At 34.5% G+C, this 16,187-nt stretch overlaps 1 protein-coding gene across 1 annotated transcript in view; it reads left to right on the forward strand.

The window, feature by feature from the left end:
• The first annotated feature begins 4,097 nt into the window (after nt 1-4,097).
• The window catches only part of DPCoAC (dephosphocoenzyme A carrier), a 41,433-nt gene continuing 29,343 nt past the window's right edge, over nt 4,098-16,187 (forward strand). The window contains exons 1-2 of the mRNA XM_089094436.1: nt 4,098-4,135; nt 15,291-15,502. Coding sequence (XP_088950562.1) covers nt 15,347-15,502 — 156 coding nt within the window. The 5' untranslated portion in view covers nt 4,098-4,135; nt 15,291-15,346. The remainder of the gene's footprint in view (nt 4,136-15,290; nt 15,503-16,187) is intronic.

The raw sequence follows: 16,187 nt of genomic DNA on the forward strand, positions 1-16,187 counted from the left end.
TTTTGCATGTGGAAGATAATTTCGGAGACCACACTGCCTTTCCATGACGATAACTAAAAGTTTAACTAAGGATAAAATCCTTTTAATAGACAGTGATAAATTTCACAAAAATACTAGATATTTCGGTCACATATGCAGTGCCCGTTATCAGTAGTTAAACTGATGATAGTCACTGCATCTGTGACCGAAATATCTAGTATTTTTGTGAAATTTATCACTGTTTGTGAAATTTATCACTGTCTATTAAAAGGATTTTATCCCTAGTTGAACTTTTATTTATTTGCATGTCGAGGAGTTTTACATGGGGTGGGGGATATCTGGGGTTGATTTTCTATGTGTATGTGAAATTGGGTCTTGGTGAAATTTCCAGTAGAATTTTCCGGCGCGCCAGCCTCCGGTAAAAATAAAGATGCAAAATAACAAATACTGTTTCAAGGTAAACACGATTAGTTCAGAATTGTTTTTAATATTTTTTAATTTCTTAATCACAGTTATATTTACTTTTAGATTTCGATTTGACAAAAAGTGCTTTTTGTCAAATTTTGTCAATTTTGAAACAGCTTTTTCAAAAGTAGAAAATCTGCTATTGCTCCCTTAATACAAGGGATATACCATCCATTTAGATTTATTAAAGTGATTAAGAGATTTACGTAAAACTTATGGTTGGACACTGTTTTGACAGAACTTTTTTAAAGTCAGGAGTGGATAAAAACTTGAGTTGAAGAGACAAGGCATATTTTTATTAGGCCAAAATCTATGTTTTGAGCTATGGGGCTAAAGGAAAAAAATATCTCAACTTCGCTATTTATTAGTTAAAGTGGATCAAATTTGTTTTTGTCAACATGATACAGATGAATAAAACGCGTAATTTTTATTCGATACTATTTTTTACAACTATCTTAATACTCAACGAGCCCAGTTTGTTTTTAAGCCGGCAAGAATCAGCTAAATGATGCTAACGACAGTTGTTTAAAACAATTAGAAAAATGAAGGGGAAAGAGATAATAGTAGGGTAATAATTATTTATAGCTCAGAAGAATGACCCCGAAGCCCTAGAAACCTTGTAAGGTCAAAGTAGGTTTGGCCAGTTTTGTTTCTGAAACACTCTTTAAGACAAAAGTTTTGAGAAATAGCAGGTAGAGGCTGTTGCAATGCAACTCACTCTACAGATAACAACCCCACCCACAACTTGGTAACGCACTTTAAACTAGTGTAATTTAAATATTCTTTTAAAAATTATAGTATAAAATATCAAATAAGAGAAATAAACAATAAATTCTAACTATAGATAAATAGTAACTACTTGCTATACAAAGTAGAGATGCAACTTAAAAAATACCGAAGCTCATTCGTCCCATCTGCTATTACTTCTTCTGAATGAAGTAGTAAGCATATAGACAACTACGCTTCCTTCTTTAATAATATAAATAAAATGCAACTTACTATGGCAGGCTTTCCCTAGCCAGATGTAAAAACAAGATAAGCAAACAATTAGCCACCGACAGACAATTTGAATTTTTTTTCCGTCTCCAGGGAGCACTGATAAGCGATACCAGCCTCCGCATTCTCATAACGAGCCACAACCAGGGTTGCCCTCCAGCAAGCTTTAAAGATCATTAGATTTTAGTGATTTGTTGGTTGATTTAGTTATTTTCTTCAATAATCTAGTGATTTGTTTACTGATTCAGTGATTTTTTTTGTTTAGGCAACATAAAAAATCACTAGAAATAGTAATAAATCATTAAGGGTGGCAACCCCGGTCGCAACACTGAATTCATCACCGTCCAACCTCCTTGCTCATGGTTTACCCTCGAGTGGGTTTTCCCTCACTTCACAGAAATGTTTCAGTCTTGCGTTTATAACACAGAATATTTACGAATAATTTTACTGTGTTTGATGAAATTTGAAAACGATGGATATTTTTCAGTTCTTATTTTTCGAATATAAATTCTTAATGCTCGATATTATAATTTAGGAAGGAGTCTTAAAAATTTTGTTTGGGGGGGGGGGATCGCCCCCGTCACCCCTCCCTTGAATTCATGCTTGTCCCAAATTCGTTTTATTTGCGCTGTGTCTAAATACAAAGGAGAAAATACCAGGATTATACTAAACTTTTGAATTCTCTTTGTATTTGCCAACTGTCTTGTCAAGGACTGGCAGTATTTTCTTTTCTTTATTTTTTTTGCACTTGATTTATGCTTTATTTAATGCCTTACGAACAAACTTGTTTTAGCAAGCAACTAATAAAACTGCACAGCAATGAACATTGAAAATAGTCAGTATAAAGAACTTTACGGCTTCCATATGGTTTCACAAGCAGAAATTAGAACTACTAGTCCTACTAACAAGACCCGTCTTGGTTGAGTCCTGTCTTAATGGGTTATTGAGGGCCATAATGATAATATATCTTAGTGGGCTTATATACGAATTGTGAGAGAAGAATTTGCCTTGTCTTAATTCATGAGTTTGCCGATTAGAAGAGACCCAATCTTCTTTTCCTCTATTATTCACCTTGTTAGTAGATATAAGAAAATCAGAAGAAGCCACAACCCTACTCTTTTTGGACTGATCCTGTAACAAGGCATTGCTTTAATACCCAGATAAATGAAAAAAATAGAAAGTTGTTTTACGTTAGGTTTGTTAGCGTTATTAGCCTTATTAATGTTAAAGTCCAAACATAGAGAATTGTCATTGCCGTTATTCACTAATTAAGACAAGGCACTATATCAATAAAATGAGGCTTAAGCTTACTTACTGTGGCTTTTTCATAAAATTGGTTAACTTATCTTCTAGAAAATGTAAAGAAAAGTTTAAAAGGGGTTATTTTTGTGTTGCTGGGTAAATATACGTTACGATATTTACCCCCCCTCCAACCCCAAAGATGAAAGCGTCTTTAGGCCTTTTTTTGCCGTCTAACCCTGGGTTCCAACGCATACAATTTTTTTCGGTGAAATATCAAATTAAAAATGGGAAACGAGATTCGCATGTTTTGATTCAGCTTTTTTAAATAGCCTAGGGCAATGCCATTATCTTGTCATATTAGGGTATAGAAGCGGCATGCATAAAAAATATCAGTAATGGTGACATTTAAAAATAGCCGTAAGTGCGAAATTAAATTGTTTGTTCTATTTTTTTTTCTTTTTGACTTCTGTTCCAGCTTAGAAATAAATTGAGTGCTCAAAAGTACCACTACTTGAATCAACCTGCCTCGTGCTTGTCTAGATATTAAGCTGCTATGCCCAGCGAAGGTCTTTAAGGCCAAAACACAGGCTATACTGCCCGAAAGAAAACAAACTGGTCTATATTTTTCAAATTAGACCTATTCATAAATTAGCCCACTAATTTTAGCTTCAACTTCTTCTGAGACTTTAGCCCATGTTTTTCTTACAAGTAACCTATTCTTATGGTCTTTTTCAGCTATGGAATATAGGATTCCATAATTTCTAACTGAAAAAATCAATTTCCCAATATCTGTTTGGTTTTGCAAGCCTGTTGATTTGATCCGATTTATTGATCAAAATTATCGGGTCAACTTAACTCACAAGTGTAAAAGCTGGTGGTGGGTTCTATTCGTGAAAGTTTTGGGTCAATTTAAATTCAAGGTTATGTTAGAAATGGAAAATTATTGTTTTGATAATGAAATGATGGTCAAATTACTTAATTCAAATTCTACTGCTCTTCAACCTCTTATTGCATTATTACTATCATTAAGCAGAAATTAATTTCTAGTTAGTACACATCAGAGGTGATTTCTAAAAGAAAACCGTACTAGGAATCGAACAGCCAATCTAATCAGAGACAATTTGGATGCTATATCTTATGAAGAAGTGTAGAAAGTTTAAGAAGTTACAAACAATGCAAATGTATGCATGACAATTTGAAGCTTCCACACTTTTTCTCATGCAAATTACCGTTCCTGTATAATTTTGGTTTCACCAGAACTGTTGATCTAGAGATCTACAAGAAGTGTTATGCGGCAGGAATTTGCCACGCACAAAAAAGACAATAGAAGAGCGTCTTTTCCTTTTCATTAATTTGGTATGGATTATACAGCACGCCGCCAATAAAATGTTTCTCACGTTCTTTGGCAAAATAAATGAAATTGGTTTTCATGTTTTCGTAAATTCTTGACCTGGTAAAGTTTATCTAACTTTTTTTTTGCTCTGAATTGTGAAAAGAAATTTAATTTTTCATGTGTGTCTTTCTATCGAAGAAAATAACCTGATCAACCAAAATTACACTTATTAATGAATGAAAAAAATTCTTTTAGGGAAATTTTGGTCCTAAAAGTAGGCTAGCCTCCAGAATGGAAATTTCTCAATCAATTTTTGTTTGAAATGCCATGTTAATTAAGCTTTTTAGAAAAAGATTAATTGCGCCTTACTAGGTTATAGATGATTTTGTTTAGCTCCTACCTCTGCCTTTGTGGTTGTTAAGGATTTAAAGATTATGGTAAGGCAGCTCAATTTTGTTGATTTGATCTGGAGCATTGTAGGGACTGGATTGGGATGCTTGATTTCAAACTTACTAGGCCTATTTCATTAAAATAAATTCTGTTAAAATTTGCAAGCATTGATTTGTCACAATTAAGTTGAATGAAAAATTCAAAACAATTTCTCCATTTTTCCATTTGTCATTCTTCTTTTAGCTGCTTTGATATTCTCCAACATATAGGTGAAAAGGGAGTTTTTAAGCAGCATAGGCTAACAGTATAAGAAAGAAACATGGGAGGAGTGTTTTGATTTCTTTTATTGGTAAATATTTACCAAATCATATGATTGATTTACAACTAAAGTGAATATACCACTGATTCCTTTTTTATGTTATTTCCAAATAAGAAAATCATGATAGTCACAAATGAATTTTACCCCCACCCCTATATATACCCATTTAAGTTATATAGTGTAAGACACCCAGTAGTCTGACACTTAAATCACTTTGAAAGCTTTTCGACATTTAAACTACTCTAATTACTGTATTATACCACCTAGAAACTTAATTTTTGTATCAAAAAATTTCTGAAGAATTTTTGAACAAGTAGGTTACTAATTTAAATAGTTTCACTTGTACAGCGCCTCCTATTTTTGAATTTACTAACAAGTGACAATTCTGCCTAAACTCGGACATACAAACGGGTCATTTTAAATTGGTCATTAAAATAGTATAAAAGATTCTGTCCGAGAATAGGCAGGTGGCCAACTACTGGGTGTCTTACCCTATATATTTGCACATTAGGGGGTGGGGGTAAAGTTTAAACTTACCTCCCATTTAAATCAGAAATAAAATATACCCCCACCCCCCTAATGTGCAAATATATACCCTGAATTGGCATATATAGGGGTGGGGGCGAAATTCATTTCCAACAAAAATGATTATTATATTTGGAAAGAGCATAAAAAAAGGCACCAAGTGATATGTTTGCTTTATTCATAAGTCGATAATATGATCTGGTAAAAATTTACCCTTTTATTCAACTTAATCTTGACAAAACAATGTTTGTGAATTAGCCTATTTAACCTGTATAAAATGGATTTATAATGAAATAGTAAGCTTCAAAAAAATATTATAGCCCATTTTTATATCCATAAAATATAGAATGAAATTATTATTTTCAAGGGTCCTAAAAGGGCTTAAAAATTAATTTGCAAGGAAAGCAATTATTGTATCCAGAAAGAATATAAAAATTGACATTTAGCAGTATATTCACTTTATTTGTTGGTCAATTATATGAACTGCTCAATATTTACCATTTTACTATTGAATATGTCAAAATCTTCTTAACAAGCATATGATTAGCTTGAATATTTTAACTATATACAATGCTTACAATTTCAAATATACTGATTAACAACAGTAGAGCCTAATCTTGGCCACACATTTAAACTTTAAAGCTTGAATTTAATCTTAGAAATTGTTTTCTAATCTTTGACACAGGGTCTTAAAGGGTAAATATTTACCAAATCATATTATTGAGTTACAAATAAAGTGAATACACCACTTGATGCCTTTTTCATGCTCTTCATGAATATAATAATCATTTTTGTCAGAAATGAATTTTAGCCCCACCCCTATATACCAATTCAGGGTATATATTTGCACATTAGGGGGGTGGTGGTAAAGTTTAAACTTACCTCCCATTTACATCAGAAATAAAATTTACCCCCATCCCCACCCCTAATGTGTGTTTTTTTAATTTTACAAGTGATGATTCTATTTATAGGTATTAAGTTGAAATAAGAGTGATGTATGGGAAATATATATATCGTGGGCTATATATTTGCACTTTATTGAGGGGTTAAGTTTAAAGTATTGTGTAACCACCCTCAAAATGTTTTAGCCACAATTTTCTGCATTTTATTAAGTAGGTATTGTTGTCTTAGCATTTTTTTTTGGTACAAGCCTAGAGAAGGAAGCATTTTAATTAAAAAAAAAAACTTCATAATATACAGATTAAGTGTAGCTAACACATTTTTCATGCAGTCCTGCTATACTTTACCCCCCTCATGTGCAAATATATTGCCCAAATTATATAATTCAATGCATTCTGCCACCCATCACTTGTTTTCTAGTTCTTGTTTTGTCACAGTTGATTCAATTTCCAGGTACACAGGTTGAAACAACAGAGAGATGCATTGGGAGAATAGATAGAAAATATATGATTTTGGCTATATATTTCCACATTCGGGGGGGGGGGGCAGTTGAGGATAAAGTATAGTAGGGCTTCATACAAAATATGTTAGCTAAAATTAGTCTATTGTGCATATTATGAAGCACAAATGTTTTTATATATATCTAGATAGTCAAAGGACATGGGATGTATAATAATTTTTTTTCAAATTATTGGGGGAGCAACTATCCCCCTTGCCACCCCCAAACAATGCTCCTGAAACTTGGGGTATATTTTAGCCAGGTGGCTGAAGATTGCTGCTGAAGAAGTTGCAGAGCCACTTACTCACCTGTTTGGTACATCCCTACAGCATGGTATAGTCTCAGCTAAAGAAGAATAAGCTAATGTTGTTCCCACACATAAGAAGGGGGGCAAATCTAGTGTCCCCGAATACAGGCCAATAAGCCTAACTTCCCAGCTCTCCAAGATTATGTAAAAATTAGTCTGCAACAAGATTATGAATTTTATATCTGAAAATCAAATGATTAGTGCAGAACAGTTTGGCTTCATGCCAAGAAGCAACTGCACAAATCAGCTCCTGGAGGCTCTGGACGAGTGAACAACAGTCCTTGAAAGTGGCCTGAGTATTCTGGTGGTTCTGTTTGATGTTGAGAAGGCTTTTGACAAAGTCCCCCATAGCACCCTGCTCTCACAATTTCGTACCTTTGGTATAAGTGAGCAGATGATTTTGTGGATATCTTCCTTTCTACTTGACCATAGCCAGATTGTTAAAGTGGAAGACACATTGTCATCAAAAGCTAATGTACCAAGTGGCATCATCCAGGGGAGCATAATAGGGCCACTACTCTTCATCCTCCACATAAATAACATAACTGAAGGTATCACCAGCCGCGTCAAGCTCTTTGCAGACAACACAAAGCTTTTCAGGCCAGTGGCAAAACAAGAAGATACAACCATCCTGCAGAGCAACATTAACATGTTGAATGGGAATCTTGAGAGCCTAGGATTAAGCTTCGATGCTACAAAGTACAAGACACTATGGATCTGACCCACACCAAAAAACATTGATGACACTCTTCTTCTTCTTCTTCTATTTAACAGCAGGCGGGCTTTTCAGTAAAACTATTTAGCCCTTTTCCTTTTGCTTCACTCTGTGGGCTACAGAGCTACTGGCTTGATTGCCTCATATTTATTATATATTTTCAGATATCTTTCAGTAGATCTTTCGACTCAAGGAGTTCGAATATAAGATGATAGATGTCGATTTCTATGCTCTGTGTGCAGGTATAGTTGACTAGGCTCTTGGCTGATAGTGGGATTTTGTGGTGTTTGAAGTATTTTAACAGTTTACAAAGCAAGGTATGTTGTGCAGACGTCAGCATATTACATTCAAATAGGCAATGGTCAATTGTTTCATTATTCATATTACAATGCCTGCAAAGAGGGGACAAGGGAATTGAGCCACTTGAATTAGAAAGCTTATATGAGAATGCAAGGAAATTTAGTCCATTTGTTCCAGAACGAATTCTATGATAAATTTTAGAAAAATACTTATTGGGAAAGGGGGAAAGGCTAGGATTATTCTTATTAAAATTAGTATCTGATAGTCTCCTTCGGTAAATTTCTCTAATGGAGATTGGTCTCCCACTTGGCTGGTCAATATTTATAGCATTTTTTGCTATTTCATCAACTTGATGATTACAAATTATACCAGAGTGGCTAGGAATGTACTGAAAGTAAGTTTTTATGCCACTTGAAGCAAGATTATCAATAATACTGAGACAATGATAAGTGTCAATGTCCAACTTATATTGAGGAGCTGAGGCCAGCAACTCAATGCTTGATAAAGAGTCGGAATAGATGATAATATTATTCGAATTTTCAATCAAAGGTTGGTTTTGCTTAAGGTGTTCTAATGCCATGATTATGGCATTTAACTCAGCAGACATTATACATAAATTATGAAATAATCTCTCGCCCATTGCAATTTTCAGGTGAGGAAGGAAAACACCACTTGCAACCTTCTCATCCATTTTTGACCCATCAACAAATATTTGGAGGTGATTTTTATAGGTAATTGTATTAAGTTCTGCAAATTTTTTCTGGACAAAAGCAATGGGGGTTAAATCTTTATTCCATTTTGAAAATTCAGTATTTATTATGGGAAATGACCAATTCCATGGAGGGGATTGGGGGAAAGTAGGTGCAATAGACTTTGCTGGTACAGGGAACTTCTTTTGAATATTGGCATACTCATCTGCAATACCTCTATACATTGCTGGATTTCTTAACCAATTATGTGAGCTATTTGATTCAATTTTTGTAAGATGTTTTATCAAGAGAAACCTATGGCTCTCTCTTATTGTTGTTAATCCACTCTCCATAAGCAGAAACTTGGTGCTTGTGGGTTTCCTAAGACCAAATATGAGGCGTATTATATCATTTTGTGTTGTTTCAATTTTTTGCATCTGGGTCTTTGCACATTCACCATAGACAATGAGCCCATAGTCAATATGGGGTCTTATATGTGATTTATAAAATTGGAGTAAGGTTTTCTCCTTACAACCCCAGGGTGTGGAAAGGAGTCTTTTTAGTATATTTGCTTTTCTATAACATTTTTTTATTGTGTTTGAAATGTGGAGGTGGAAATTAAGTTTTTGGTCAAGCATGAGACCTAGGTAATTAATATTATTATCTTCTGGAATAGTTATTTTATTTAGAGTTAGTTTTGCATTAACATGGTTTCGCTTCCGGTGAAATTGGATTATTTTTGACTTGGTGGGTGCAATGGGTAAATCTGAATGTTGAGAGAATTTTTCAAACTGGAAAAGTGACTTTTGTAGATTTGACTGTGCTATCTGAAAGGTGTTGCCAGATGACCATAGCACCAGATCATCAGCATATTGTAGATTCGTGTGGGGTAGGTTCATTTCCCAGAGATATAGGGCAAATAGGAGGCAACTGAGGACTGCTCCCTGAGGTAGGCCTTTGGATATTGTCTTTTGGGGTGAAGAGGCTGAACTAACACAAACAATGAAACTTTGCACTTCTATGAATGATTTAATAAAGGGTACTAGCTTAGGAGGTACTCCAAGGTTTGCAAGCTTATTTAAAAGGATCTGGTGGTTCACATTGTCATAAGCTCCTTCAAAATCTAGGAAAGCTGCCACTAGGATGTTATTTTTTGAGAAAGATTCATTTATTGCATTTGTTAGCAAAATGAAAGCATCTGTTGAGGAGTGGTATTTCCTGAATCCAGTTTGAGTGTGTGGGATCATGTTATTTTTTCTCAACAAACCAGAGGAGTCTGTGATAAATCATTTTCTCCATTATTTTCCCCATCACAGGTGTAATCATTATGGGCCTATAAGACTCAGGGTTATCTTTTGGTTTATTTTTCTTTAGGATTGGTAGGAGGGACGAACATTTCCATATATTGGGGAACCTAGAAGATGCCCAAGCGTGATTATAACAATTTAGCAGCTCTTGTTTGTATGAAGGTGTGAGATTCTTTATCCATGTAGGGTGTATATTGTCATAGCTACTGCTAGTTTTGGACCTAATATGATGTATTGCATTATTCAATTCCTGGATTGAAAATGGATTAGTTATGTACTCGGATCCTGGGCGTCGTTGGTAACTAGGGTTCATAGGAATTGTGGACAGCTTGCTTTGATTATTTGATGTTAGCTTATTAACAAAAAGAGTTGCAAATAGGTTAGCCTTTTCATTATCATTGTCATAATGGGTATTATTATGTATAAGCTCATACAGGAGTGGGTTGGGAGAAGTCTTTTTCCCACATATGTGGCTTATGACTTTATGTATAATTGGTTCATTTGTTTCTCTGCAGAGATTATTTGCAAAATTATTCCAGTATTTATATTTAGCATCTATTATAGTCCTTTTTAGATTAGATTCTGCTTGTAATTTTTTTAAATATGTAGTAGGTGTTGGTTTTTTTATGAATTCTGTCCTATCTGCCTTTTTTATCCTCCATTTATTTGGGCACTCATTTGTCCACCATGCTTTAGGAATTTGTTTAGGGAATGTTTTCTTAGGTATTGTCCTGGGGATAGCATGAGTAGCTGTATTTATTATTAAAGATGTCAATGCTTCAGCATGTGTGTCAACAGTTGTGTTAGAAATGCATGAACTTTGGGTGAAACTTGTAATTTCATCATTTAGCTTATTTTGGAAAATAGACCAATTTGCTTTAGTGTTGATATATTTGGATGTATGAGATAAAGTTTCAGCAGGTTCATTTAGGGAGCAAACTATAACAAAGTGGTCTGTACATAGAGTATCAATTTTATTTATGTAAATTTTGTTCAAAAAATTTAAAGACACAATTTGTAGGTCAATTGTGGAGAAATTGCCACTTTTGGGGTTGAAATAAGTATTCAGGTTTGGAGGGGTAGCAACAACTAATTCATTATTATTTGAAGTCATATGCTCAATAAATTTACCAGCTTTATTTGCTGGTTTATTCCCCCACAAAAGGCTGTGGGCATTGAAATCTCCACAAATAATGATATTTTTTAACATATTAGAATTATTTATATAATTAAAGAAATCCTTGGCATCTGTAGTTTGGCCATTAGGGTTATAAAAGCTTATTATGTAGGTTTTTAAATTATTCAGCCAAACACTTATACCAATTACATCAACATCATTTTCAAAATCTGGAAAATTGATGCCACAAAATTTTATATTATTATTAACTAATAAAGCTACACCACCTCCTTTTCTCTCTGAAGATCTATCCTTTCTCAGGATAGTATATCCCAGAGACTTAATTTGTTGATTTTGGGTTAAATGAGTTTCTTGGAGGCAAGCAATATTAATTGAATTATTATTCATAAATGATGTTAGTTCTGTGAGTGATCTAGTTTTCTGTGAGTGATCTTACATTCCATTGGAGTATTGATAAATGTTGTGTTGTTGATTTATTCTTCATATGGATGTGTATCAATGTTCAGCTCTGTTAAGAGTAAAGCAAGATTTTTTTTTGCTTGAATGAGCATATCATCTGGGATGTAAATTTTTGCCAATTCTGCAATAATATTTGTTTTCTGTAGTTGATGTATGTTCATGGCCTGAACTGCATTACAGTTTAGAATGAATAAGCATATATTTGGGGATTGCATTTTTGGTAGTGCATCCTGTTTGTTGGTTAATGGATTGATTCCTGGTAGTGTTTCTGGTTTGTTCCTTCTTGGGAGGGAGGGCCAGGCTGGCCTCATCTCACCGGACAAGGAGGCTTGTTGGCTTGGTGATTGCTTCTGATAGGGATTTGAGCTAGTGGGCTTAGAAGATGGTGTTTTGTATGGGGTGCTTGATGCATGGGGGGCATTTGACTTGGGGGTTTTGGTTGGTTTCATTACAGGCTTTATTTGGTATTGTTGGGCAGCATTTGCTTCCATTGCTGCAAAGGGGTATGGGATTGCCTTCTCTGTTGATATTTGGAGTGTTAGAGCTCTTTTCTTGTATGCAGGGCATAATGATTTATTTGTAGATTCATGTGGGCCTTTGCAATTGATGCATGTAGGCTGAGTGTTGTTGCAAGTTGTCAGCTCTTTAGGATGGAAAGATTTACAATTACTACACTCTTGAAGAATTTCATTGCATTTGTTTGTTGTGTGTCCCAGTTTGAAACACTTGTGACACTGAAAAGGCTTAGGTTTGTATTCCTTGTGTGGTTTGATTTTCCCAAATAGGAATAATTTTTCTGGGATATCAATTTTATCCTTCAGTGTGAATAAGAAGGATCTACTAGTTTTTAGGCCATTAGAGTTGGGTTTTCCAAGTTGGGTAACATCCTCAACTGGGATTGTGTTTCCAGCCCTATCTGAAAGGCCTTCTTTTAACTCCTGAGTAGATATCTCTGGGGGAACATTATAAACTACTATTTTTGTTGGTGATTGTTTTGGGTTCCAATTAGATGCAATAATTGGGGTATTCAGAAGGGATTTAAGGTTAATTATTATATCTGCTGATTTCTGATCTTCTACAGCTATTAGCAGAGATCCATCACGGTTAATGTTAAGAGAGAACATTGATTTTAGCAATTTAAAATTTGCAACTCTAATTGCAGTGATCATTTTTATTTCAAAGGGGGTAGTGGGAGTAATTTTAAGGTAAATTCCTAAGTTTTTGGAGGGAGGATCTTGGGCAGGGAGAGGGAAAATGCTGTTAATTGGGGAGATTTTTTTCCTTTTTTTAGAACTTCTAGAGAGGACCTCGTGAAACCCATTATCATCATTTATGGTTACATTAGCCCCTACACTTATCATTGTCCTATTCTCCGAATTGGAGCTATCATTTGAACTTTGAGAAAGTGTGCTTGACCAGCCAAGATGGGTATCTTTCACTATGGCACATTCACTGGAATTTGATTTGGGATCTGGGGGGACATTTTTTTTGGAGGACTTCTAAACATTGCCTATTGGAAAAAGCTTTAAACAGAGAAAAACAAAACTAAAGCAAGAAGGGAAAATGGAAAGATATCAAACCGTCTGCACTATACTATGAGGAGGAGAACACCACAGTATAGCCCTGAGGATTAGTTGAGCAGGAGTGGTTTGGTATAACTGCTGATTAGAAGCGATAATAATTCACTAGAAAATTTGTTTTAATTTTCTTATAGAGTTGCTGTTGTGTCTGCAATGTTTTTCTTCTCTTACATTATTAAAATCAAACACTGTCTCAGTCATATCACACACTGATTGTGAAAGAGACTTGGGGATCTTTATTGAATCAGGGCTAAAATTACACCAGCATACAGATCTATTTGCAAATAAAGCAAGCAGGCTGGTTGGTATAATCTGGTGGTCTTTCAGGCATTTATACACTCAAACCTTCACTAGACTCTACAAAGCCCTTATGTGACCAACCGTTGACTATGGAAACATGGTCTGGGGCCCTCATACATTGGTAATGCTATCAAAATTGAGAAGGTGCAGAGACATGCCACCAAACAACTCCCAAGACTAAAAGAAATGCCATATGAAGATCGCCTAAAACAAATGAAGCTGCCAAGCCTAAACTATAGAAGAAAAAGAGGGGACCTGATCCAGATTTACAAATCAAGAAAGGAAGAAGAAGAAGAAGAAGATCAAGAAAGGATCTTGATAGAACCAAGTTTGACAAATTCTTCTGTAGTCAGACTATTGTCTATACTAGGGGTAATTCTGCAAAAATCCAGAAACAAACAGCATCAACTAGACAGAGATCTTCTTTCTGGTCATTTAGAGCAGTTAAAGACTAAAACTCATTACCCAAAGAAGTAGTGTCAGCACCAACTCTAAACAGCTTAAAAAACAGTGTTGACAAGCATCCACAGAAAGAAGTGTTTATTCATAATACATAACATACAAAAGTGATATGACTTTGTACACTAGGTGCACTATGTTGAGCCAAGATTAGAGAGTGCCATAACAGGATATGATATCTTTAGTACGAGGCACTGTTCCTGTAAGTTATCCTGTAAGTTAAATATTTGACTACTAGAGGGGGGGGGGGCTCAGTTAGTGGTTTACTTTAAGGAATCATATTAGTAAGTAGTTTAAATTGTTTAAAGTAGTTTTCAGAATTTAGTGTTTTACCTTGTAGAGTGGGAATACACCACCTGTTTTAAGTTTTTGGTATAATTTTACTGAAAGCAAACATTTTGGTGGAATTGGTAAAGCTGGTAGGGTAAGATCCCTAGTAGTTGCCTAATCTTGCCTAATCAATGCCTAATCTTGGACATATATTTTGATGAAAATGTTTCTTTCATAAACATGGAAAACAGGCTCCTGATCTTGGACATGATGTATATATCTAAAATTACCTTAAATTGTAGCTTGGAGCAAATCTAAGGATTTTCCATCCTTGTAATGCTCCATGATGACTTCTGTAGGTTGTTTCATGCAGTTACTTGCTACATTTTGGTTGAGGACTCGGTAGCTTCCCAGTTATACAGGAACTCCTGCTGTAACCATTCTTTGTTGTGTTTTACTTAAATGCACCTGTCAAATCAGCAGCTCCTTTATCTTCAGAAAGTTGATTCCACAAGTTTGTTACTTGCTGGCTTAAGAAATGGCTTTTTTCTTGGACTGAGGAGTGTTTCTTGAAGATTTTCTTGGAATGACGTCTAGTCACAAAAGGTTCCAGGTGGGGGGGGGAGATAAGGAGACTGGGAAAAATATTTTTGGAAATAATTTTGTGTTCTATAATTACATCACCATGTTTCTTCTGGTATGTGAGAGTAGGAAGCTTAAAATGATGTAAACGCTCTTTGTATGGCATTTGTTTAAGACCTTCAACCATTTTAAGCAGGGCTATGTTCTATCCCCCTTTATTACCTTAAATTACCTTAAATTTACTTCTCTTAATTTATTAAATTTATTGCTCTTAAGTCATTCCTGAAATATGGCTGATATGGCCTTTTGGCAGCCTTCATGCATATAGTGTTTGATTTAGCTCAACATTTTTTGAAAATTTTACTGTCATTTCTTTAGCCTCAGTAGTGGTAGTAGCACTAGTAGCATTTGCATAGTGCCTTTTGGTAATTTCAACATCCTCCTCAACATACCCTGATATTTCAACTTGATACTCTAGGCCAAATATTATATATATATATATATAATATTTATTTATGAACTATATCTATTTACAGGTTTTTTTTTACCACCCTGGCTTAGTAACTCTGGTTCCCAGAAAGCTGTACTCATAATGAATAATGTAGCTTTAACAGTTCTACCTGAAAATATAGACTCTAATCTTGGTGAAACCTTGTTATTAACTACAGAAAATAGTTCAAAAGAAGAGCAACATGTTGCTGGGATCAAAGGAGAAGAGCATAATCCAGATCAAGATTCTAATGAAAAGGTAATGAATTTTCATGATACATATTAGACTCTTTTAACTACAGCACATTTCCCAAGACTATCTACTCCAAATGGGCAAACTACTCCCTGTCCTTGTATTCATCACTGCTACATGATACGTTGTTAAACTCCTGTATATTTGTGTGTTTTTCTTTCATACAGTCTTTAAGAGCTTACAGAAGATTTTCTTGTATAGCCTATTTTTTTCCTGAACACCCATCAACATAGGCCATATCTAAAGAATCAAGCATTTTTCAGTTTATTGTAAATGCAGTTTCCACCAGGATTTATAAACAATGATGACGTAAACATTAAATTTTCTATATCTTTTTGAAAATAGCTGTCAAATTTTCGCCAAATGTTGATAGCTTTGCCCATAGTGACAGACTCCCAAGTTATTTTTATATTGTCAATTTGTGAATTTTGTTAACATAGTTGGAAGTTCATCAATATAGATTCTTGCAATTGTTGTTTTCTTTTGCTGCTTTTCTTACTTGCTCTCATTTTTTCTGTTCTATTAAAGTATGCAATTGTTTTTCTTTGCTCAAGTCTTTTCAAAATTAAACTTTTCTTGTTTGCATTATAATATAGAAGCTTTCCTTCTTTATTTGTAATTGTGTTTAATTACTTTTATTGTCTTTTCTTATACAATTTTGTTCTCTAGCTTTTGCAATGACTTTGTCTAT

This window comes from Artemia sp. Qi Xiang Cuo, chromosome 9 (genome assembly GCF_049724085.1).
Source record: "Artemia sp. Qi Xiang Cuo chromosome 9, ASM4972408v1, whole genome shotgun sequence".
Classification (NCBI taxonomy): domain Eukaryota; kingdom Metazoa; phylum Arthropoda; class Branchiopoda; order Anostraca; family Artemiidae; genus Artemia; species Artemia sp. Qi Xiang Cuo.